Raw genomic sequence first — 26840 nt, 5'->3', positions numbered from 1 at the left:
GAAAAGGAAATTTGTCTCGTCGGGGTCCTTGCAAGTCGACTGAGCCACAAATGTGTTAGTGTTACTGTCTTTTGAAGTCCATTAAACTACGCCCACTTTCCTGGCGGCGACCAATCGTTGGTGTGAATTTCAGGCGGGAGAGAGTTTCTTTGTTCGGACTTTATTACCCAATGGAATGTTCTTGCTGGAAGCCAGAACTAGTAAAGTTTCACTCCAAAAGGACTAAACATATTAGCGGTACATCTCATAACCATATACTTTGTACCATTGACTAAGACACAGAAAAAGGAACATTTAGACATCAAACATGCCTTGGTTTACAGACATGAAGGCAGTGCATCTTCTATACAGAGCAATTTGGAGCGTTCAAGATAGTTCTTACATCACGCAAGCATAAGAAATATAGGGAGCATGCATACACTTAAGAAATCATCATATATGTAATTTCTGGGATAGTTTAATTAAAGGCTAAATAGAGGGGAATGCTTGTGTGTGTGTGTGTGTGTGTGTGTGTGGGTGTGTGTGTGTGTGTATTAGAGTCACCCCGTTCCAGACTGAAGGGTGAGGGAACTGTCCTGGCTGATTATAATCTGATTGAAGTTCAGAAAGGGCCATCACTATCTTCTGGTCAGGCTCTAGCTGTTCATTAAACAGTCGGAGGCGCAATTTGACCCAGACTTTTTGGAGCCATTGGAGCAGGAATTTAATTCTCACCACTTTGATCCTAGTTGAGAGACACTCCAGACGCTACAACATGTTTTCAAATGTACCGCTTAGCCAATCATTAGCCTTAGTGGCTCAACAGCCAATCAGAGTCCGACACAACAACGTGTCACGTTTACTATGTGGCTCCGCCCTCTCTATGGCTCTGGGTGGCACTGGGCGGAGCTTACATGAATATTCATGAGTTTCCTGTTCACTCTGAAAATATGAACACGTGCTCTCCGGATCATCACAGAAACTGTTTTGAGATTTCCAGCTTCACATGAAAGAGCAGGACAGACCTCACAGCCGACAGTAAATACATCAATACATAAATAAAGAGAGACTCAGTGATTCTGAGAGAATTCATTCTGCTGATCTCATCACATTCATGATTATTCATACTGTCATCAGCTCACATCAATCATTCATAAACCACTTCATGATTAAATCAATCAGTCCTTTATTACATCTCATGATCAGTTTACAATATACATATTAAAGCAATCTGATAATATATCAATATTATTACAGCCTTATTACAGATTCAGAGCAGTGTGTGTGAGTGTGTGTGTGTGAGTGTGAGAGAGTGATCTAGATTCATAACTTCAACATAATGATGAAAAAACACATTCATTAAAAATAAATTAATAAAACTGTAATTATGTGAGATTTGATGAGTCTGTGTGAATGTGGACGTTAGAAACAGGATTTACAAGTGTGTGTGTGTGTGTGTGTTTAATCTAACACAGAGACACTGAAGAATCCTCATAAACCCTAAATCCAGCACAGAGGGGTTCAGTGATTGTGGTGTTGAATGTGTGTAAGTGTGTGAGTGTGTGTGTGTTAGAGACGCTGTAGAAGGACAGAGTGCCGGCCGACACGTCCACACACACTCCTGCTCTCTTAGAGGATGAACTGATGTCAGGGATATCAGTCCAGTTCTTATTGTGCCAGACAGTGAATCTGTCACCATAGCAGATCAGACTCCAGGATTTGTCATTGCGTCCAAACACACAGTCTTTACTCTCTCCTTTCCTGCTGATTCCTTTATATGCCACTGATATTTCAGCACCTCCGCTCCACTCAGCCTCCCAGTAACAGCGTCCAGTCAGACTCTCTCCACACACAACCTGAGGAACATCATCAAATCTCTCTGGATGATCAGGATACGGCTGATCCTCATACACACACTTCACCTTCCTGTTCCCCTCAGACAGAACGAGACGAGTGTGTGCTGTGTTTGGATCCAGTGTGAGATCACAGGCCCCTGAACACAAGAAGAGAGAAACATCTAGAACAACAGTCACTAGACGAGTGTGTGTGTGTGTGTGTGTGTGTGTGTGAGTGTGTGAGTGTGTGAGTGTGTGAGTGTGTGAGTGTGTGTGTGCTGTGTGTCTGTGTGAGTGAGTGAGTGTGTGTGAGCGTGTGCGTGTGTGCGTGTGTGTGTGTGTGTGTGAGTGAGCGTGTGCGTGTGTGCGTGTGTGTGTGTGTGTGTGAGTGAGTGAGTGTGTGTGCGTGTGTGAGCGTGTGTGAGAGAGTGTGTGTGCGTGTGTGAGCGTGTGTGAGAGAGTGTGTGTGCGTGTGTGAGCGTGTGTGAGAGAGAGAGAGTGTGTGTGTGTGTGTGTGTGTGTGTGTGTGTGTGTGTGTGTGTGTGTGTGTGTGTGTGAGAGTGAGTGTGTGTGTGTGTGTGTGTGTGTGTGTGGATCCAGTGTGAGATCACAGGCGTCTGAACACAAGAGAGAAACATCTAAAACAACAGTCACTAGACGAGTGTGTGTGAGAGTGTATGTGTGTGTGTGTGTGTGTGTGTGAGAGATGAACTCATGTGAAGTGAAAGATGTCGTCACTGAATGTATTTTGTGTCAATGATAAATGATCCTCAGTTTATCCTCATATACTGATGTGATCACTGAAGAGTTCAGATAAAGTGACCTGAGGATTGAGAAATGAGTCCTAGAGATTGAAAAACTCTAATATTTGATGTTTTCATGTCATCATAAAACGTTCTTATAACATTTTTATGATGAATAAATCACTAAAGTTCTGCAATATATTAAAATAATATTCCCACAATAACAATTCCTGACCGTTTACATGATGTCATGTGTGTTCATGTTGTGGAAATATTAAAATCTTTCTCAAAACTTAGAAAGTGAATAATATATTAAAGGCTCAGGGTTGGGTTTATTAACGCTATTAAAAGAACATTATACATAAAAACATAAACAGAGTAAATATAAAAACATCATTATAAAAACACTTTTTGCATTTTATATTTTATTTATTTAATATTTCTTGTAATATTAACATGGATCTAAAATGGATGTATATTTCTATGTCTGGAATATTTCAAATGCGGTTTATTCAGAACTACACATTTAAAAGCCATGTTTGTGTGTAATCGGGCAGATCTTTGACTATTACCAAGTCTTAATGTGTGTTTTATGTTTATATTATTATAGCAGGGCTGGCAACTCTCATTGGCCCTCATTTATCAATCTTGTGTAGAAACAGGCGTATATGTTGGCGTAAGATTATGCTTACACTCCTCTCACCGCCTGATTTATGAAGCTGTGCGCACCTCTGAAATCCAGGTGTACGCAAAACCTGCCCTTGATAAATGCCGCAGCTGAAACGATCGTCATTAGAATAACACGGCCCTATATATTCAAGTCTCCGCCTCCTCCACGCCCTCATTTTACGCCATGGACACACGAAAGACGGCAAAGGAGCGAAACTTCTTCGATGTGGAGATCGAGACCATCACCAGGGAAGTGGAAAAAAACTAAATTGTTTTATTTGGGAGTTTAAAGAGTGGGATTAAAGGCGCCCACAAAAAGGTGTATGGTGGAAATCCAGTTTAAAGCTGTTTGGATGAGAAATTACCTCACAATTCATTATTTTACAGCACGTGTTTTGAAATAATTAGCATTTAATGTCGTATCACGTCACATGTATTGGGGTGTACAATAGTGATGATGATGTGATGTGGAGCACCATTCATTCACATTAATAATTGCATGACAATTTGTAAGATTCTTATTATTATTATGATTTGTATTATTAATGACGCTTATTGTTATTTAGAAGAAGAATGTCGTCGTTATTATTATTATTTATTTTATTATTATTTAAAAGAAGAAGAATGTTATTTTTATTATTTTGTCAGTCTGAATTATTTTCAGTCCCAGTCCGTGCGCAGCTGTTAGGCCTAACCTTGAACCGTCAGGTAAAGCGCACAGGCTCACAACTGGAGGAATACATATGCCTACAAATTAAATGCTTTGGTAAAGTCAGACAAATTAAACACTGAAGTCCATGTTGCAGAAAAATAAACACTGAAGTTTATAATTACTATATAACCGTTACCCCTTTTTGGCTTAAGTTATATATCAGAGTAGGGATGGCAAGGCTTGATCTTAACTTAGGTATAGGTAAAGAAACGAGTTTGCTTTGGTTTGCTCAACTATATTTCTGAAGACTCAGACCCAAATTTTACATTACACCAAAAGAAACAAAACAAAATAACAAACAAGGTAGAAATAGGAAGACATCAGTTACATCAATCAGCAAACAGGAAAAGTTCAGCGTTTGGGGAATCTTGACTGTTAAAGCTAATGAAAACACTTAGCTGATGGTGAAGCTGCCCAGGTTTGGTGGTAGTTGAAATGTCCTTGCAAAAGTCAGCACTTTTAGAAAACACAGTTCACTCCGAGATAATCCCAATGTTGAAGAAAGGAAAAGTGTCCTCCGGCCTTCTTTCCACCAGTGCAATCCAAACTCTCATTGTGCTCACGTTAAACGCCCAAGTGTCATGATTCAAGAAACAAACCCCAAAGTAGACAGTTAGACAGTAAACCTCATGCAACTACTTTCCTCTCAAGAAAGAAAGCAAAGCATAAAAAGGTGTGCTGGTGTTCCCTAGGTGTGCTGGTGTTCCCCATCGAGTAAAAATCTCTTCCACCAAAATTCTTGCAATCTGTGGAGTTTTCGCTGATCTAAGTGGGAACATCTCCACCCACTTAGAACAGTAATCTACAACGACCATAAGATACTCATTTTGTTTGCTGCTTTTAGGGAAAGGACCCATTAGGTCAACCCCTAGCATGAAACCAGGTTCGATGACCGGTGTAGATTGTAGCTGACCAGAGAGTTTAGAAAGTGTTGGTTTGTATCGCTGACATACCTGGCATTCTTTGCAATAATTCCATACATCTTTCCTTATAGTTGGCCAGTAAACTGTTTCCAAAAGCCGGAGAAGAGTTTTGAGCTTACCAAGATGCCCACTAAGCGGATTATCATGAGCATACTGGATGAAAGCTCGATGATGTATTGGTGGGATGATGAGTTGAAGCTTCTGCCTGTTTTGTCCCTCAGGAATACTTCTGAAAAGAAATCCATTTTCAATTATATGATGCACTCTAGAAGTATCAGGAGGCTGGGACTGATCACGGATGGCAGAAACTATGTCTTGTATGTCTTGATCCTTATTTTGGGCAACAGCAATCTGAGTTAGATCGACTGGCATGCTGGCAGACGGAGGTACTTGATTAAAGGCAATGAGATTAGGTGAGCTGTCACAGTTTGGAATTCTGGAAAGCACATCCGGAACTATGTTACATTGGCCCTTTCTGTACTTGACCACAAAGTGGAACCCTTGGAGCCGAATGGTCCACCGGACCAGTCGTGATGATGGCTTGGGATGGTGAAAGGCCCACGTCAAAGCTGCATGATCGGTAATAATTTCAAATAGGCTGCCCTCTAAATAGGGGCGCCACTTTTCAACCGCCCAAACAACTGCCAAGCACTCTTTTTCTGACACTGAATAGGATTTTTCTGCCCCCCTCAACAACCGGGATGCATAGGCAATGACACGCTCAATTCCCTCGGTTTCCTGGGTAAGTACAGCTCCCAAACCTACTTCACTCGCATCCGTCTGGACTCTAAAAGGCTTCTCGAGATCAGGTGCAGCCAAAATGGGTGCATTGGTTAAATCCATCTTGAGTAGATCCAACGATTGCTGACACTGCTCTGACCAAATCCAGGTGGTATTTTTTTGTTTTAGTGCATGAAGGGGTGCTGCTTTTTCTGAGAAGTTGGGAATGAATCTATGATACCAACCAGCTAATCCCAAGAATCTTTGTACTTCTTTCAAGGATTGAGGAGTGGGAAACGATCGAATGGCTGAAACTTTGTCCGGATCAGTTCTTATTCCGTCTCCAGACACTAGGTGACCGAGAAACTTAAGAGATTTCTGAATGAAATTGCATTTTTTCATGTTGAGGGTGAGCCCAGCTTTGGATAGACAATTGAATACCTGTTGGAGGTGCTTGAAGTGCTCTTGTTCGTCTTTGGAGTAGATCACCACATCGTCAATATATACCATACAGCACTTCCCCTTCAGATCTCTAAGTACATGCTCCATTAATCTTTGGAAAGACGCTGCAGCATTTTTCAGGCCGAAAGGTAAACGTTGGAATTCGTAGAACCCTGAAGAAGTCACAAAGGCTGTTTTATGAATGCTGTCATGATCCATGTCTAGTTGCCAATACCCGCTTTTCAGATCAAGGGTACTGAATACGGATGCACCATGCATAAACTCCAAAATGTCTTGAATTTGTGGCATTGGGTACGCATCCAAAGGTGTCTTGGCATTAAGGCCCCGATAGTCCACACAAAAACGTGTCCCACCATCTTTCTTTGGTACCACAACTACCGGTGAAGCCCAAGATGAGGTAGATGGACGTATGATATGTTTATTTAACATCTCTTTTACCTGTTCATCAATGAAATCTTGCTTCACCTTGGACACTCGGTAAGCTCTTTTTCTTACAGGCACCTCATCAGTGGTAAGGATTCGATGTTTAACCAATGTTGTATGACCTATATCATGGGTACAAACTGTAGGCCAACCCAACATCAGCCCTTCCAACTGAATCTGCCCCTGTATGCTAGTGTCTGCTTTGGCAGTCAGACTATGGATAGCCTGAAGATCCTCTTCACTGCGTGATGGTAAAGACAGGGCAAGGTAGAAATGGACAGTATGTGTCATCGGAATGGTATCCTGCCAGATAAAGGGATGGATAACTACCTCTTCTCCTTCTGTGGGTAAGGTATACTGCAGAAGATGAAAGTCTATCATCATTCCTGACTTCAACAAAAAATCCATTCCCAATATAACAGGTACTGCCAGGTCAGAATCGTTCATTATGTAGAATTCAACCACCACTGGAACATCATGCACTTTTGTTATCCAGACTACTTTCCCTACTGCAGCTTGATGATGGCCGTTGGCCAGAAGAAATGTTTGTACTCCGCTTGACAACAAGACTTCCTCCTTACACAACTGTTTCCAAAGGGACTTTTGCATTAAAGATAAAGTACTACCAGTATCAACGAGTGCAGCTATCCGTTTACCTTGAATGTTAAGCGGAATGGTGAGGTTTCTGGGACAAGGCTGCAAATCCTCTTTAATGCTTTGCACAACTCTCGTATAGGAGTGCTTCTTCTTTGGGACTCCTGACTCACGACATTCTTCTTCCGCTGCTCATCAGCGTTCATCATGTTCCAGTACTTCTTTGACTCACTAAGGTCTCTTTCAACTTGCATTCCAACCCGAACCAGTTCGTGAACTGACTGCATGTTCCCTCTTAAAAGACTGGCAAGCCGAGGGTTGCAGTTCCTCAATATGGCCTGAATCATCTCCTTTTCAACCATTCCCTTTTTCCACCTTAAACACAAGGCATGGTAATGGAAAGCGTAGTCCCTGAAACTCTCATTTACCCCTTGCCTCCTTTCCATTAGCTTTCTCATGGCCCCTACTTCATAATCTTCATTTAAGAAGGCTTGAAGGAAAGATTCTTTAAACTGCTGCCAATTATGGACCCTTTTCTTCTCCGCAGTCCACCAATCTTTGGCCTTGTGACTCAAAACAGCAGTAAGGAAAGCTATTGTTTCTTCGTCTGTTAATGGGCGGACAGCGAAATACTCCTCACAGCGTTCAATGAAGGCAAGTGGGTCTTCCTCTGGATGATTGCTGAATTTAGGGAATTCAAGCTTGACAGGCGGATTAAACTGGCTTCCTGACATGCTTTCAGCAGTACAGTAGGTATTAGAATGAAGGTCTTTGGCAGGTTTGTGTATAACCGGTCTACTCGTGGATTGATGAGGGGTTGAACTTGTTGGGTGGTTCATCCGTAGTTTATAATCTATCTGCTTGTCTCGCCTTTTTAGACAATCCACCATAGATTTACCCAGATCTAGCACCATCATCTCTAGGTATTTTTTCACTCTTTCACACTCAAGATCAACATGATATGACACTTTTTCTTCAAGGGATCTACACCGTTCCTCGCAATCTTGTACAGATATTTGGTCTCTCACCTGTTGACGAAGGTTACAGACATTTTTTTCCAGAGAATCAAGGCGGTTGCTAAGATCATTAGTTATGGTTGATTTAAACTCTGGTTCTGTAGTCTCAGGATCTTCATAGACCTCTGGGGGTGGAGGAGGAGGTGGTAGTTGAAAACCTTAATCAGGATCTTCCACATCCGCTCCATCTTCCTCATCTGAAATATATAAAAGTATTGATCAGCTCCTTTAATGGCTCTCGATGTGCTCTAAACGATGATGTTGAAAAGTCTGGGTCGGGTACAGGAACATCCCCTTCTCAAGCCTTTGAACTGGACATGACTTAATTGAAACCAATCAGTAGCAAACACGTACCTTAAAGCCTTCCCAGTCTCTGTTCGGGCGCCATTTATATAACCGTTACCCCTTTTTGGCTTAAGTTATATATCAGAGTAGGGATGGCAAGGCTTGATCTTAACTTAGGTATAGGTAAAGAAACGAGTTTGCTTTGGTTTGCTCAACTATATTTCTGAAGACTCAGACCCAAATTTTACATTACACCAAAAGAAACAAAACAAAATAACAAACAAGGTAGAAATAGGAAGACATCAGTTACATCAATCAGCAAACAGGAAAAGTTCAGCGTTTGGGGAATCTTGACTGTTAAAGCTAATGAAAACACTTAGCTGATGGTAGGCTTGCTACGATAGTCAGTGTTGCCGGTGTTACCGGTGTCCAGACTCAACACCGGTTACATCACTTGCCCACCGTGGCACCGCCCACCGTCTTTTTGATTTTTTTATAGTAATAAAATAATTTAGTTCAGTTAGAGAACAGACAATACAAATAAAAACTGAACGTATCTGCTTAATAAAGCAGGATCCGACCGTGAGTCTCGGCAGCGGCTGGAGTCATTCATCAGATTTAAGAGTGAGGAGCTGACTGAGATGATCGCGGAAGATTTGGTTTCAAAGCGAAACGTAAAAGCGCCTATTTAGGGGAGTTTGTCATTTTTGTTGTTGTGTTTTTCATTAAAAATAATAGGTTAATGAACCCACAATTCAAGCAACCCGCAGCCGAATTGGCGCTAATCAAAACCGAAAGTAAAATGTGCACGGCCGCACAGAGCGCGCATTGTTTACTTTCGCCTGGCTCTGCAGTGCGAGCCTCCGCGCTACGCTGACTGCACGCATTTATTTTTGCAGCGCGCACAGAGTATAAACAAGGCTTTACGGACGAACTGTTATTCATTCATGGCGTGCATCTCGATCATAGACTGATCAATGCTTGATCAGTGCCCCGACTACTGAACTAGGGAACTGATTGAGACGCACCCATGGCCTCACAGAGCGCGCATTTACAGACGAGCTGTCATTCACGGTGTGTGCACACTGGCGCGTTTTCTGTTCAGAGTGGTCGTGTGCTTGTTACTTTCGGTTAGATAGAATTAGGGATTTAAAAGCCTCCGCCGGTGATACCGGTATTACCGGTGTTGTCACACATCAATTAACCGGTGGGGAAATTTCCTCACCGTCACATCCCTAGCTGATGGTGAAGCTGCCCAGGTTTGGTGGTAGTTGAAATGTCCTTGCAAAAGTCAGCACTTTTAGAAAACACAGTTCACTCCGAGATAATCCCAATGTTGAAGAAAGGAAAAGTGTCCTCCGGCCTTCTTTCCACCAGTGCAATCCAAACTCTCATTGTGCTCACGTTAAACGCCCAAGTGTCATGATCCAAGAAACAAACCCCAAAGTAGACAGTTCAGTGTTTCCCACAGATTAGAAACCAATTTGTGGTGGTGGGCGGGGGCATGGGGCGGGTGGAGGGGATGGGTTCAGTGATTGCCACAAATATCGATTTCGATCTTGATTCAGTATCAATTCATATTTATATAGCCTACTGTACATATAAGGAAAAATAAGTTTAACTATTTTAAACTTTTCTTAAATTATATTTGCTCACATTCAAATAATATTCACTTTTGTGTGCTTATATAAGTATTATTCAAAATATTAGGATGCAAGTTATTAACTTTTTAAAATTTCACATTTAAAGAAATTTGATCATGTATAAATATTTATTCAAATGCTAAACCTAAAAATAAGTAAGAAGATATGATCTGCAATACTTTGAGCAACTAGATACATATTTATTAGTACTGTATATTTATTAAAGAGCCATACAGGCCTCTTTGCATTGGAATTCTCTATTTTGACCTGAATTACTACACTAATTGTAATATAAATAATACAAAATATTTTAAGTGGTCATTAATGGACCACAATTATTGCACAAATAGTAGGCCTATTTAGTACCAAAAGATATTCTCAAAATATTCAATAAATATTATTAAACTAAAATATTGAACATATAGGCTATTATTGAAAAATAGTTAAGGTCTATGGTCACATTTGACCACCAATGAGTATGATGTGAACAATTAGTAAGCAATGAGGGCTAAATACAAGAAAAACATTGACATTAATGTTACAATATTGGGTCTATCATCACTCTCCATAATAAAATGATCCTGTAAATGTGGTTGACGTAATAATCAATGCACACTATGCTGTACTGTACCAAAACCTGCTGCAAACACCTGTACAGTGAAACTGTTGTGTATCAGCGGCTTAAGCCATTCATATGTATTGACAGCGCGGGTTTGTTTATAACTATTGAGCGCTCCGTGAACCACGTGACCGCGCGCGCGCCTGGAGATGAGAGCAGGTCGCAACTCTGTTTTTCAACGCCTCTGGCTTTAACTGTTACACTTTAGCACCAAAACGCTATTTATTGTTCGCATTTCGTTTTAAATTTTAAAAGCTTAGACTTTAATATCAAAAGCAGGTTTGAGAGAGAGAGCGAGAGAGACGCATGAGTGACAGAGATGGAGGGAGAGCGGGGAAAGGAAATGAACAAACACGCTGCGTGTTTTAAATAGCGTCAAAAAGTTAATGAATAACGACACCCAATGTGTGGCGGCCGGTGTTGATTCTGTGGCGCACCGCCACGAATTAATCTATGTGTGGGAAACACTGCAGTTAGCTGACGAAACCTCATGCAACTACTTTCCTCTCAAGAAAGAAAGCACAGGAATAAAAAGGTCTAAATAGAAGACATGGTCACAATTAGCCTGAATAGCTCCATGCTCAACACACTCAAAATCATAGTTATACATTAAATACATGCTCTGGTTTTGGTAATCGTTGGAAAAAAACATTACTTACTGATTGACCAAAAAGGAAACACATTCCTCAATCATAGGACCTTGTAAAATCAGACGGAATAGCTCAGGAAAGCCATTGCTTCCTCTATCCACATGCTTGTCTACTTCTTTAGGTTTAGTACCTGGCTAAATACTCATCTATGAAGATGATTAGCGCCCCCTAATGGGGTGGAAAAATATAACCACTAAGGTAACAGAGGTAAAGCTGTTACAACTATATCCCTATTCGCACGGGATTAGTAGCCTATTATGTGGGGACCTCTGGTGATTTGTAATAATTGCAGAGAATGTCTGTGATCTTAATCCCTTGCGAACCGGCCATGTCTGTAATATGTAGGCCTAAAGTAAAAATTCCCCCGCAAATTACCTACCATATTTCGCCGAACACCGAGGTCCTGTGATAACATTAGTCCCGTGCGAATCGGCATCTCTGTGATTTGGTCGGGATTAGGCGGATCGTATATAATTTTTGCAAGGTTTTTGTGTCCTGTGCGCATTTCTATCTTTATCTTTCACGAAGAATGGAGCTAGGCTGAATATGTGCACTGTTATGAATTCCCGTGCGGCCGCGCGGATTACTTTCACTTTAGAATGAGATTTTTTTTAATTGCGTCTGTTCTCTAACTGAACGAAATTATTTTTATTACTATAAAACAATCAAAATGATATCAATACGACTGTTCATAATTTCATACAGCTATATCTATAACGAAAAAACATTTTCAAGTCTTTACATCATATCCGGGAGATAAGTCAGTAAATTAGAGTAAAATCACAGCTTATCTCGTGCGGATGTGCCAAGCAAAATTCAGATGTGGGGGAGTAATTTCTAAATCACACGAGGTCCCCAGATAATTGCCTACTTATCCCATGTGAATGGGGCTTTAGTTGTTGTTGTTGTTGTTGTTTTTTTACAGTGGGTCATAATATAGCATATCTTTGTCAGTGCGTTTTGTGGTGTTAGAAATTGTTTTTCTGCGCATTTTCGCACGAACTCAAAACGTGCGTACACCACTTCCTGAGCTGGTGTAGGATGTGAGCGTGCCGTACGCCAACGTCCATATTGATAAATCTCAAAGTCACTGTGGTTTTGGGTGTACGCCAGGTGTACGCTGGAAATTTGGTGTACGCACTTTTGATAAATGAGGGCCATTCAGTGTGAGACTCACACACTCGGCTTCAGTTGGGGACACTAAATGTTCCACTAAATGACTGATCTGCCCATTGTCACTGTATGATAATTCAAATGAGCTGATGACATCACCGTTTTCTCCGGAGCGGCTGTACGGCCGAATCAAATTCTGTTGCATTATTTTCCTGTTGAACACTGTGAAGCTGCTCTGAAACAATCTGCATTGTAAAAAGCGCTATATAAATAAAGTTGACTTGACACACTCTGTCTTTGTCAGTCACGTGTGTTTATTATGTGTGACGTCTTCAGTCAAAGACTGAAAAAACACATCTCAGAGCAAAGAGGACACTGACCACACGCCAACACACAACTCAGAGCAGGTCACTCTCAATATGACAAAACACAGCCTCAAATTCTGTCCGTTTTATTCTGAAATTCACTCAATAAATGTGTTTTCCTCTGTTTAATGTGGCGTGACAGATCGCTGTAGCGCCTCAGTTCAAGCGGCATCTCTTCCTCTTCACTACAAGTTACAGCAGCAAATAAACATGAATGAACATCAGAAGATACAGAACAACTGACTGACATCAATCCTGTGTCATGTGATCATCCATCAGTGTTTCAACCACAGAAAGACGTCAAGCTTGAGAACAATATGTCACGCAACATCACATTTACCTCCGGAAAGCCATTCAATGACAATAAACTCCACAGTTAACAAGAAAAATAACTCTAGAGAGTTCACTATATTATATATTCATTATATCTCTACTCTTATTAAAGAGTTATGACTATAGTTATTAATATAAAACTGGAGGCTTCTCTATAGTTTAGAGCATTAGTTGAGATATTCAAATATTAACACACTTTATAACAATATTCATTAGTTATAAACATTCAAATGAGTCCTCTTAACATTTTAAAGCCACGATATACAGAACATCACACAAAGATATAGAAGAAAATGTAGAAAAACATTTTAGATAAATAAACCTAAAAAAAATAATAAATGAATAACTGCAGAAAGGCCAAACTGCAGATCTGCAAATTAAATCGGCCTGTGCTAGCACACTCTCAGTAGCGCAACACTGATGCTCCGAAAAACAATTAAATATTCATTTACAAAATTAAATCAGAACAGAATATACCTTTCTAATAAATCGTATGTGTATAAACCGGTGTGTGTAATCAGATTAGCCGCTTTCACACAGCAATCCCTGGAAATTAGCAACGGCTTTCTGACTTTTTACCGGTAAGAGACCGTTCACACATCAGCACCAAAATACGGTAAATTCTTTAAACGCTGCGCCGCTCTTCATTCGCCCGCATGAGAAGAAGTGCTTTAGTTTCACTATCTGTTCAATTTGACAACATATGACGTCTTGTGAAAGGCATAAGGAATGATCAAACAGAACGCGTGTTTGCTCTTAAAAACACAAGACGGGTATAATAGTATCAAACTGCAGAGCCGCAGCGCTGATGAATGGAGAAGAAGGCTGGGTCTCGAGTGTTGAAGCTGCGAGACGTGGCTCAACGGTCAAAGATGATCATTTACCAGTGAAGACTGTGTGTGAAAGGGGCTATTGAGCACCACATACAGCCAAAAGGGCATGATCCTCGTTTCGATCCTCTGCGAAGACTCGACTGTGAGATTGGTAGTGGAATCAGGCTCTTCCTATCAAATCTTCAACTATTCGGGGTCACCCCTACAATGTAATATGTTGATTAATCTCATATTTGATGTGTTGGGTTGGGTTTACTCAGTTTCTCAGTGTTCATTCTTCAGCTTCAGCTCAAACTCAATGCCACACATTATGATTGGGTTATTAGAAACAATATCATTCCTCTTAGATGTAGATTGATGATGCATTATTGATAACTAGCAGTGGAAATAAAACTGCCCATCACTAGTAGCTCTGTCAGAACTTTATATTAATGAATGAATCCTAATGACTTCTTCAAAAGAGAAGATGCTCTCTTCATGATCCACACATAAGAACTCACAGGAGTTCATGAACCTTCCCTGAGAGGCAAGTGATGTTTATACACCACGGTCTGATGTGAGACATATTCATAAATCACCATCACCAGTTAAAGGAAATATTCTGTGTGAGCCTTTACTCCAAAAAGAAGTTTGAATACTCCATTGAGCCTTGGTTTATTCAGAATAATTGTTATATTTTCTTGTTTTCTTGTGGCTTATATGAGTCGAGTTCAGTCTGAAGTAGCGAAACTAAAGATATCTCCTGCTCATCTTCTAATAACAGTGAAGTGATAACTTGAGGCAGTGTGTTCACTTTACAGGTGGAGCATTCGCCCTCTCTGCTCCTCTCTGAGGGAATGAGTTGAGACCATTAGCTGAACACACATCTCTCTCACAAGCACTTAAAGGGTGAGTTCACACACACATTACAGCTCTGTCATCATTCACTCGCCCTCATGTCGTTTCAAACCCGTAAGACTTTGTTCATCTTCAGAACACAAATGAAGATCTTCTTGATGAAATCTGAGAGCTCTCTGTCCCTCCATTGACAGCGACACAACTTGTTTAGGTTGCAGATTTAGTCGCACAAGCGGCTCGTGAAGGAACACAGACTGAACAACACTTTCATTTAAGCAGAATATCTCAAATGGAGATCGCTGAAGTCCAGCTTACTTGTGTTTTGGTGTTTTCAGATCATCCTCAGTGTAGAGAGAGCACATGCACATGGTCGTCAGATTGCAAATATGAAGTAAAACACTGGTCAGAAAATGTGTCCTCTTCAGAGAAAAGCTCTGGTTGGGGGATTTACAATCTTGACATCTGGCAACCGCAAGCATGAAAGCTCGTAGAAGCTTCTAAAAAACACTGTAATATTTTGTCTCCTCTATTTTTTTATTTTGTAACTATATATTAGTCTCATCTTTTTTCGTCAGTGATTTTTCATGTTGATATAGTCACAGTTGTCGTTCAATGATGTTTGTCTCGTCTTGGTCATGAAAAAAAGGTTGTCAACAAAAAATGATCGTCATAGATTTCATTAACAAAACTAACACTAGTTTAATCTTAGTCTTCTGAAGAGGCATGTTGCTTTATATGATGAACATATGATGAACGAGTGATTTAAATATGGTAAACAGAAGCTCAAACATGCTCACATGACACGGCAGAGGAACCCTCACTGGTTCTTGCTCATCATGCAGGCACATTTGAGTTTCTGTTTACCATATTCTTGGTTGGACCTGGACTGTCAAAGGAGGCACAGAAATATGTTTCATTAAAAATATATTCATTTAGGTTTTAAAGATGAACAAAAGTCTTATGAGTTTGCAATGACATGATGAGTAAATGAGGACAGAATTGTATTTTGTGTGTGAACTATCCCACAACATTAAAAAACACACAGAATATTCCTTTGCATTTCACCTCTGCTCTCGATTCCTAGCCTAGCTTTCTAATAAACCTGCCATTGTACACTATGAATATTGTTGAATGTGTGACCGATTGCTTTTGATGCTTTGATTGCTTAGGATAACTGCAAAATGTAAATGTTATTATTAAATTGTAAAATGTAATGAATTCCTCTTAGTTATTTATATTGTTTTTGTGGTTATTGTGGTTATTGTATAGTGCTATTCATCGGTTTCAGTCACATGATTGTTCTGTCCATCCACCATATTTATGACTAAGGTCCCGATCAAACAGAACGTGTTCTTCAGGTGTGAAAGCGTGAGGTGCACCGCACTGCCTTTTTGGTTAACTTTTATAATTTAGAATCAGCTGTCCTGTCAGTCTATTCGAGGATCATAGCATGAGCGCTCTAGAATCTTTGGTTTTGCACTGTGGTAGTTGCGGTTTGTGAAGTCATACAGCTCCGGGTAACCCACGATAGCCACCACAAGTTTCTCCTCAATCATTGCAGTCTCCGGATGTTCCAAGCAACTGTAAACTTCTGTCACCACAACAGAAGACCCGCCTCTCCGTTCATGTGATTGGACAATGGCAATCCAAGAATTAAATCACATTTTTATTTCTATAAAAAGCAAAACGAAACTTTACCCTCACACTCTGTCATGGCAATATCACACAAGATCTCGTCACATCCCAAGACAATGGGAAAAAAACAGCAAATGACATTGGGTGCTTTTCTACTCAGAGTTGATTTTTTTTTCAACTTCAGGTGCTCAGAGCGCTCCTATAAAAACACGAGATGCAGCAAGCAGTTAAAGGGGTCATGAACTGGCTTTTTTTGTATTTTATTTATACTGTTGTCTGAGGTCAACTTATGATGTTTGCATGGTTTTTACATTCAAAAATATCATAATGAATAAGTAATGGGCTATTTTGTACTCTGGTTTTGAGGCTCTCTCAAGAAATATAACCGTGAACCACACACACACACACACACACACACACTTCAAATATCAAATCAAAAGAGTGAACAACGCATCAAGAAAGGAATGTTATTTCACTATTTAAGATAGCCCGTCTGTAGGCCGGTGATATGTTTTGGTGCCCCGTCACTGGCCCATACATGTCAGAGTCTGATCCCGAATCGCAATGAATCAACAACACCACAAATAAAGGATTCTCCAGACTGTGACAGCGTGCTAAGGTATGTTCAGTTAGAAAAGTACACACAATCAATCCGATCTGTAATAATGCAATTCTATCACATATAAAAAACATGTTTTACTCACATAAGTGTGTTGCTTCATTCCTGTCGGATCCAATGTAGAAGGCACAGCATTGTGTTTTAATCTCATTTTGCAAATCCAGTCTCGACCTGGATCTTGTTTAACTGTTACAAACGATTCTGCTGTGAAATGAAGCGAACAAACGCGCAATATCTTACGCACATACGATGAAGTCAAGGGTCGACATATTCTGAGATTGAGCATTTTCTGGCCCTGGTGTTAGGGCTGGACCATAATTCAATTTCAATATATATCGCGATATAATTTGTTTCAATAAAGGTGACATGATTTTAAACACCTTTCCGATATTTTGATATACATTGACTCACTGACAGGGCGCAGCTGTCAGAAAGAGCAGAACACGATTGGCTACTTGCGTGATGATGTACACCACAGACACAGCCAGTGCTCAGCAGTAGAAGGCTAGATCCACTCTGTCATGGCAATATCGCACAAGATCTCGTCACATCCCAAGACAATGGGAAAAAACAGCAAATTACATTGGGTGCTTTTCTACTCAGAGTTGATTTTTCTTTTCAACTTCAGGTGCTCAGAGCACTCCTATAAAAACACGAGATGCAGCAATCGGTTAAAGGGATCATGAACTGGCTTTTTTAATAAAGCTTTTTCATTTTTTTATACTGTTGTCTGAGGTCAACTTATGACGTTCGCGTGGTTTTTACATTCAAAAACATCATAATGAATAAGTAATAAGTAGCTATTTTGTACCCTGGTTTTGAGGCTCTCTCAAGAAATATAACCATGAATCGTACACGTGCGAGCCTCAAATATCGAGTCAAGAAAGTGAGCAACGCACATCAAGAAAGGAATGTTATTTCACTTATTGATTATCATCATAAAAAATAAACTTATTGAATTCATTTTTTTAAAATAGTTAAATAAAAAATAAAAAAAACATATTGCTGTGGTACAGAGTACCGTAAAACTTTTATGGTATTGGTACCGACTACCAGAATTTGGTATCATATGTGATCTTGTCATGTTCTGTCATTGGTTCATTGTCTGATCATTGTTCACAGGTGTCCCTTGTCTTGTCACTAGTCTCTGTGTATTTAACCCCTAGGAGTATGAGCTGTTTTGGGGCCCTTTAGAAGTTGACATACTCTGACATTTGTGTTTCTTTCAGTTGCTCATAAACATATTAATGGCAAAAGTGTAAATACACTGTATTCAGCACAAACTGGGCTACCATAATATCTGAGCAACATGTATGTACATGCTTGTATTTTTGAGAGAAAAATGTTTATGCATGATTTTTGAAAAAACTAAAACATTTTTTTTTAATTTTTAAAGTTTTTGAAAAGTTTTTGCTTCAAACTGATGTGAGAATCACAAGACTTAAAAAATTACTAAGAGCATTTTTTCTTAATTTTTTGTGCCATTTTATTTTTTGTTTTTGAAAGTAGTCTCATGCTAAAAAAAATAAAAAATAAAAAAATTAAAATTAAGATACAATTTATACAAAACGAAATTTTGCTCTTTGCTCACTAGGCTCTTTTACAATAAACACATTATAATCTGTCCAAAACAGGCCAAATAAATCTTGTCTAAACAGTCTTTTGTGTATGACATGCAGCAGGATTCATATTTAAATGGTCTTTGTGCATTTAATATTCACAGATGCTAATAGAATAAACTTAACAGAATAAAGCCTACCTTACAATCAGCCCTTGCTTTAAGAAATGAACAGCTTTTCATTAGGTTTCTTCATGAGCTTTTCTTCTCAACACGTGTCAAAACTATGTAGCTGAAGTAGGCTATAGCAGTGCTTTATGTGTTTATTTGAGTTGATGTGTGGGCGTCTCAGTATTTGAATCTCAATAAAGCGCTTGTTCCGTGGGCATGGTCGCATTAGCAGATAATGAACTGGCTCGCGAAAGACTGACATCTATCACTTTTCAACCAGATTACATAAACACAGCATAATGTAAACCAAATCGAAAACAAATGTTTAAAACCTGACATTTCAGCGTTTCTTTAGACATATGTCTAATGTTTGTGAGACAAGTATTCACTAAGCTAGAGGTTGTTTTCTGAAGACTATCTGAATTAATGTCTTTGAGAGAGAGGCTGCAGATCGCGCATCATGTTTGTTTTCTTTATTTTGCAAAAAAGCAAAACATTTTGTTTTTATTGTGAATAAAATGAAACTTAGATTATAATGATGTATAACACTTGCCTGAATGATAAAAACAATAGAGTTATTTGAGTCTGATAAGAAAAAAAGAGAGCCGGACCTTCGACTCGAGAGGGTTAAGCCCTCATGTTTGCCATGTGTCTTTGTCTGATATTGATCATGTAACCACTGATGGTGAGTTTCTGTTGTAAAGTCAAGTCAAGTCTAGTCTAGTCTGTTTTTGTATTGCCAAGTCAAGTCTTCTTTTTATGTTTTGAATTTTGATTTTGGAATAAACTGCACTTGGGTTCACAAACTTGCCTCTCCAGTGGATTCATGTTACACCTATTCCCTAATTCACAGTATCCGATCCTTTATTAACAAGACACCAGTTTTCATTTCATTAAGAGAGCAAAATGTTTAAAACCAAATACGTTACATTAGGCTGCAGGTAAGAAACTTTGTTTGAAATATGTTTCCTTATGGTTGGGCTTTCCTTGGGGTCAATGTATCCTGTTCTGAAATGGGTCTATTATAATTTATATATCGCAATATATATCATTATTGCAAGAGGCTGCAATGTATATCGCAAAATGGATTTTAGGCCATATTGCCCATCCCTAGTGCAATGTCTTACGTACGTGAGCTAGAACAGGCATGTTTATTGCTCTGTAGCGCGATCCGTTTAGCTCCACGAGTCGGGTCACGAGTTGAGGTTTGAAGTTGATTTCTCAATTCATCACCCCTTTAAAACGCAAGGTGCCCAGGGCGCATAAAGAGCACAAAATGCTCACAGCCAATAGAAAACTATAAAAAAAATTGCAATTACATGATTCTTAATTGTGTGGAAGTATAACCTTAACTTTCTTGTAAAAGTCTTCTCATATTTGCATGTTGTACTGATGTTACTGTAACATTTAAACAACATTCAATTAATAACAAGAAAACCAGACATTTTAACATTATAGAAACATTTCAAATCAAAGTTCCCACAACGTTTTGAAAATGGGCTCATTTTGTTAGCTGGGCTCCATTGTGAGGACATTTGGTAGTAAAACCAGAGATCATTGAGGGGACCAGCCAGTGCTTCAAATGAGAAAAATTAATAAATTATGCTTATTTAAAATTGTAAAAATGCAGAGTTTTCTGTGAAGGGTAGGTTTAGAGGTATGGACTTAGGGGACAGAAAATATGTTACATCAGTATAAAAACAATAGAAGTATATGGCAAGTCCCCACGAAGATACAACAATCCATGTGTGTGTGTTTGTGTGTGTGTGTGTGTGTGTGTGTCTGTGTTTGTTTGTAGACATACACTTTCGTGGTCCTGCTGTAATCCTTATCTCATCTCCATGATCAACACTATAAACACACAAACACACATTAATGTAAATATACATCATACACACATGCGTTCATTATGTCAATATCAGTGTTTGACACACTTGAGTATCTGTAGTGAGCATTTCAGATCCTCCAGTTTGTCCTCCAGCAGCTTGATTCCTGAATCTCCTGGGTGATTGTAGCTCAGATCCAGCTCTCTCAGGTGTGAGGGGTTTAAACTCAGAGCTGAAGACACAAAACCACAGCCTTCCTCTGTCACCATACAGCCAGACAACCTACATATGGATCAAAACAGCCTCGTCATCTATTTAGTTCTCTTTATACGTCTCACCAAAAACATTTTCATATTTGTCTTATTAACACATTAAAACACACTGGATTTTAAAACATCAGCAGTAATGCTACTCAATTAAATATAAAATATATCAGTAGTAATTCAATAAACACATTTTAAAAAATTTAATAATACATGCAGTCCTTCAGAAATTCACAATTACATTTCTGTAAGGACAAGGACACACATTTTGAATCGAGTCTCCTCACATTTATTTGTGATCACATGTCTACAGTAAACAGCTCCATTAAGGCTTTTAGCCCAAAAGAGCTCACATTAATAAAGATATTGATTTTGAATTCTCATATGTTCACACCTCGTGTCTTTACAGAGAATGATACTTTTCTAATAATTTTCCACTAAGTTCTGCGAACCGAAGAGTTTTGAGCGCTCTCTCCCGTCTCATTATATTGGGGCAGAAATGTCATCAAAATGCTAAAAAATATCCATTCAATGAGTTCCTGTTTTTTATATTTATAACATAAGCCTATGATATGAGTTATCACACTCACGCTCATTTTTCTAAACATCTTTTTAGTTTGATGCATTACAAATATGTAACGCAATTAATGCAGCATCTGCGTTTTAGGTCATTAAAGCCACAACAAGACAAAGAGAATGCGAAAGTGAATGTACCGTCTGTGGCTTTGTTTAAACTACTGTGTTTTTGCTTTAAAATGCGTAACTTTTGCTATTTGGGCTGCTCTTGTGTGAAAAAGGAACAATATAGAGCAACACGAAAAAAGTCAGAAAAAGGCCTGCATGAGGGAGAGGAAGATGAGTACCAGGACAAGGGAGAGGATTGGGACAAGGGCAAGGGAGATGAATGCCTGGAAAAGGGCAAGGTAGATTTAGGGTAACTGATGAAATAAGAGCTACTATCATAGACCATGTCATAAACCACAGGCTATCATACAGAGAGGCTGGTGAACGAGTACAGCCAAAACTCAGGCAGGACACAGTGGCATCCATTATTCAGATTTTTCAAGAAACCAACAGGTAGGACTTTGTATAAGGGCTTCTCCAACTGCAAAGTGTAAATTATTTTACCATGTATTACAGTGACTGTATGCCTCTGGTCCCTAACTGTATTTTGTCTATCTAAGGATTCAACGGCTCCCTCAGGGGGCAGAGGAAAGCTCCTTAATGAAGAACAGGCATTTTGCAAGCTACTCTGAGATGGGTCATTCATTTTTTGTTTTGAATTACAAAAAGAAACAAAAGAAACAAAATGCATGCATTTACTAAACCCAACAAAACAAAAATGTGGAGTCTTCAAAAGACACACAATCTATAATCAATAAAATATACTGTCTGTTGTATAAGGGCAGACCTGACACATAAAATAATGCAGTTTCTGTATTTCCATCTAGTGTTAGTGTTTTTATAGCATTGTGCTATGATTGACTAAATGTTCCTGAAGAGAACATGTGTTAGGGTTTTGGTAGATATAGTGTGTTAGTGAATTATTGTATTTTGAAAATTAGTTTTGGCGTTAAGTTTACAATGTGTGATTTTGAGCATGAAATTACTTGTTTGGCAATTGCGTGATGTAGGTGTGTTGGTGTGTTAAGAGTTTAGGAAATGTGTTAAAAGTATTGAAAAAAATTGTCATAGCGATTGTAAAATTGTAAAATTGCGATTGTAAAAAACTATAAATGAGTTAAAGTATTTAATGAATGTAAAGAGTTGTGAGAAAATTGTTGCTTTAATAAGGATTAATCTTCATTTAATTTATAATATATGCAGTGCAGTCTCTTCGATAACTTTATTCAATTTGTATATATTTATCTGTTAGACAGGTATGAAGGGCACAGGTAAATATGACATTAATTATGGGTTAATGTGAAGATTGTTTTACATTCACTTAACCTGTTAGTCTGCACCCCCGCTTTTGAAAAAATCCTAAGAAATGGCATAATCAGACTAAAACCGTTACAGTTAATGATTCCTTTGCACTAAAATCCTAATTATGGCGTCATTTGAAAGCAGACACTTGGCAGTTTACTGTAAATTCAAAAGTATAATTATTTTCTGTTACAAACAGAGGTGACACGGATAACAGAGGCAGGTGAAAGCAGAGTTTATTTGCTGAACCAGGAAGTGAGCAGGTGCGGTGAGAGTCAGAGAGAGTGTTTCTGGTGAATGCTGGATATGCTGGTGATACGATACGTTTCTTGATTGTTGAACACAGGGACAATGGATCGAAGGAGATGAGGACCAGGAGACAGGACGAGACGAGGAGACACTCAGGGTTCGTTGGAGTTTAGGTAGGTATTCAGGTGAGTCCGAGGAAGAAAGCATGTAGAGTCATGTGCAAACGTTACCGGACAGTGACTGAGTGTGAGCGTGGTGCTTAAGTGCAGGTGGTGATTGCTGTGGTGATGACGTGCAGGTGTGTGTGCTCAGTACTCTGGTGATTGGGATCGTTGTGGTAGTGAGGGGGTGGAGCCTGGCGTGCTTGTAACATTACCCCCCCCCCTCCACGGCCATCTCCTGAGGGCCGAGGACCCCGACGCCGTGGTGGTCGACCTCTACCCCGAGGTGCCGGTCGATCAGGGCGGGTAGCGTGGAACGTCTCCAGCAGATTCGGGTCAAGGATGTCATGCCTGGGTACCCAAGATCGTTCTTCAGGGCCGTACCCCTCCCAGTCCACTAGGTACTGTAGTTGACCACCACGACGCCGGGAGTCCAAGATGTCCTGGACCTGATATGCTGTGCCGTCGTCAACGAGGAGTGGAGGGGGAGGCTCCGGAGAAACGCCAGGCTCTGGGGAAACAGAAACAGAAGGGTTGTGAGGTTTCAGGAGAGACACATGGAAAGTGGGGTGAATCCGGTACTGAGGGGGTAATTGGAGTTTGTACGTCACCGGATTGATCTGCTGCAGGATGTTGAAGGGGCCAATGAACCTGGGACTCAACTTCTTACACTGCAGACACAGTCTGATGTCCCGGGCGGACAGCCAGACCTTCTGCCCCACCTGGAATGTCGGAGCATTGGAGCGGTGAAGGTCGGCTGTCAACCTGCGTCTGCAGAGTGCCCGTTGGAGTTGATGATGGGCTGAGTCCCAGACCCTCTCACTCTCCCGGAACCAGTAATCAACCGCAGGGACATCGGAGGGTTCCCCAGACCAGGGGAAGAGGGGCGGCTGATAGCCGAGTACGCACTGGAACGGAGTCAGGCCGGTGGTTGGTTGTCAAAGGGAGTTCTGTGCGTACTCGGCCCATCCTAGGAACTGGTTCCAGGAGTCCTGGTGGCAGTGACAGAGGGTACGGAGGAAACGGCCAATCTCCTGGATCTTTCTTTCCATCTGCCCGTTCGTCTGAGGATGGTATCTGGACGTGAGGCTTACGGTCACACCTAGGAGTGCAAAGAAGGCTTTCCATACCTTGGAGATGAATTGAGGACCTCTGTCTGATACGATGTCTTCGGGGATGCCATAATAGCGGAAGACGTGGTTAAACATGGCTTCCGCGGTCTCCAGGGCTGTGGGAAGTCCTAGGGAGGATACAGGTACAGTTCTCAGAATTGGGCAGGTCTGTAATGAAGTCTACCCCTAGGTGTGACCACGGACGGTTGGGAACGGGCAGAGGCAGGAGTTTCCCAGCTGGCAGGTGTAGAGGGCTTTAAGCCATGGCGCATTCCCGGCATCCCCGCACGTACCTTCTGACATCAGCTGGCATGTGTGGCCACCAGAAGCGCTGGCGTAGCAGCGAGAGGGTTTCATTGACCCCAGGGTGACCAGTGCCCATGATGTGTGGGAAGAGTGAACCAGAGGGATGCGTTGTGCTCGAGTGATGTACTGCAAGCCCGGAGGACAGCCCGGTGGCACATTGGTGGAGGCATTGGTAGAGGGCAAGGTCTCTTCCGACCATGTGATGGGACTGAGGAAGAGCTTCGTGGGGAGAATGGGTTCCTCTTCTTCGGATCATTCCTCTGGGCCGTGGATGCGGGAAAGGGCATCCGCCTTGATGTTCTTGGCCCCTGGCCGGTAGGAAATGTGGAAGGCGAACCTCATGAAGAAGAGTGCCCAGCGAGCCTGTCGGGGGTTGAGTCGTCTTGCCTCTCGGAGATACCCCAGTTTCTTATGGTCAGTAAGGACCAGGAACGGATGTTTGGCGCCCTCTAACCAGTGCCTCCACTCCTCCAGTGCGAGCTTGATGGCGAGGAGCTCTCGGTTGCCGATGTCGTAGTTAACCTCTGCCAGGCTGAGCTTGCGGGAGAAGAAGGCACATGGATGGAGACGGCTGGGGTTCCCTTGCTGCTGAGATAGGACCCCACCCACCCCGGTGGTGGAGGCGTCCACTTCCACGACAAATGGAATCTCGGGATCGGGATGGACCAAGAGGGGAGCTGTCGTGAAGGCATCCTTCAGGGTCTGGAAGGCTTGGGTGGCGGATGGGGTCCAGGACAGAGACTTGGGCTTGTTGCGGAGAAGGCTGGTGAGGGGACTGGCGATGGAGCTGTAGTTCTGAATGAAGCGTCGGTAGAAATTTGAGAAACCCAGGAATCGTTGCAGTTCTTTCACAGTAGATGGGGTTGGCCAGGACCGGATGGCTTCCACCTTCCTCTCATCCATCCGGATGCCACTGTGAACGATGTTGTATCCGAGGAACTGCACTGAGGGCTGATGGAAGGAGCATTTCTCGGCCTTGAGGTAGAGCTGGTAGTTCCTCAGGCTTTGAAGGACCTCCGCAACGTGACGGCGATGGTCGGCCATGCTCCGGGAGTAGATCAAGATGTCAATGTAGACCAGCGAACCTGTGGAGACACTCCCGGAGCACCTCATGTATGAAGTCCTGAAATACGGAGAGGGATGCGTTGCGGGATGCAGTCCCATGGCCGATGGGGAGGCAGCTTGGAAGCCCGTTGGGGACAGAAGACGTCTCTGAAGGGGGCGTAACAGGCGGGGACATCCACCGATCGTCTCTCTACCGGACTCTCGATGGACGTGGCACAGACAGGGAGATCTTGGGGACGCGGAGAGGAACGAATCGGTGGAGATGGGAAGCAGTCCGGGAAGCAGCTGTCGCCCCACTTTAGGACTTCTCCCGTCTTCCAGGAGATGACTGGGTTGTGCTGCTCTAACCACGGGCGCCCTAAGATGATGTCAGCGGTGGATTCCTCCAGAACAAGCAGGTGTAGTCACTCCATGTGGAGGATTCCGACTTGCACTCCGATGGGGCCCACGGAGCGACTAACCTGCCTCCGACTGAGTGGTCTGCCCGTTATCGACTGGACTTGGTAGGTCGTCGAAGTTGCAGACGTGCGGAGCTTGAGCTGACGGCAGAGGGTTCCCGAGATTAAGTTCCCGGCTGACCCAGAATCGAGGAGGGCAGTAACTGAAAGGGAAGTTCCAGCAGCAGTAAGGTTCACAGTTGTGGTGAGTGGCTTCATCTTAGTGAGAGAAGGGATGATTGCACTCACCATGGGTCAAGGAGGATGGACTGAGCATTCAGAAATGTAATGCCCAGGTAGACTGCAGTATAGGCAGAGATTCTGGGTCAGCCGTCTCTGCCGCTCAGCCGATGTCAGTCGGGTGTTCTCCAGTTGCATGGGCTCGGGGTTGGGTTCTGGAGTGCTGACATCACCTGGTCGGCGGAGGAACAATGACGACTGGCCCTGGTGTTCGTCAATGCATGACTGCATAGGAGTGGCGAAGCGGATGGAGAGTTGGATGAAGGGTTCTAGCCCGATGGTATCCTCGTATGCAGCGAGATGCAGCCGCACCCGAGGATCCAGACCCTGTCGGTAGGTCGTAATCAAGGACTGCTCGTTCCATCCACTAGCAGCAGCGAGGGTTCGAAACTGTAGAGCACACTCATTAACAGTGGAGGTACCTTGTTTCAGATGATATAACTGTTCTCCGATCGACGAATCCCATGATGGTTTCCCAAAGACCTCCTTGAAGTGAGACATAAACCCCGACAGGGTCT

At 41.6% G+C, this 26840-nt stretch overlaps 1 protein-coding gene across 1 annotated transcript in view; it reads right to left on the bottom strand.

Annotated features, from left to right (window-relative positions):
• Positions 1 to 1143: 1143 nt before the first annotated feature.
• Positions 1144 to 26840, bottom strand: part of LOC307135131 (NLR family CARD domain-containing protein 3-like) — a 49446-nt gene continuing 23749 nt past the window's right edge. Inside the window, exons 5-7 of the mRNA XM_079831327.1 lie at positions 20672 to 20845; positions 20542 to 20588; positions 1144 to 1972 (exon numbers count right to left, since the gene is read on the bottom strand). Of these exons, the coding sequence (XP_079687453.1) occupies positions 1446 to 1972; positions 20542 to 20588; positions 20672 to 20845 (748 nt within the window). The 3' untranslated portion in view covers positions 1144 to 1445. The remainder of the gene's footprint in view (positions 1973 to 20541; positions 20589 to 20671; positions 20846 to 26840) is intronic.

Source organism: Gobio gobio (assembly GCF_949357685.1).
Source record: "Gobio gobio genome assembly, chromosome: 12".
In the NCBI taxonomy this organism is placed as follows: domain Eukaryota; kingdom Metazoa; phylum Chordata; class Actinopteri; order Cypriniformes; family Gobionidae; genus Gobio; species Gobio gobio.
Note: the sequence above shows the minus strand (reverse complement) of the source record. Positions and strands in the feature narration are given on the sequence as shown.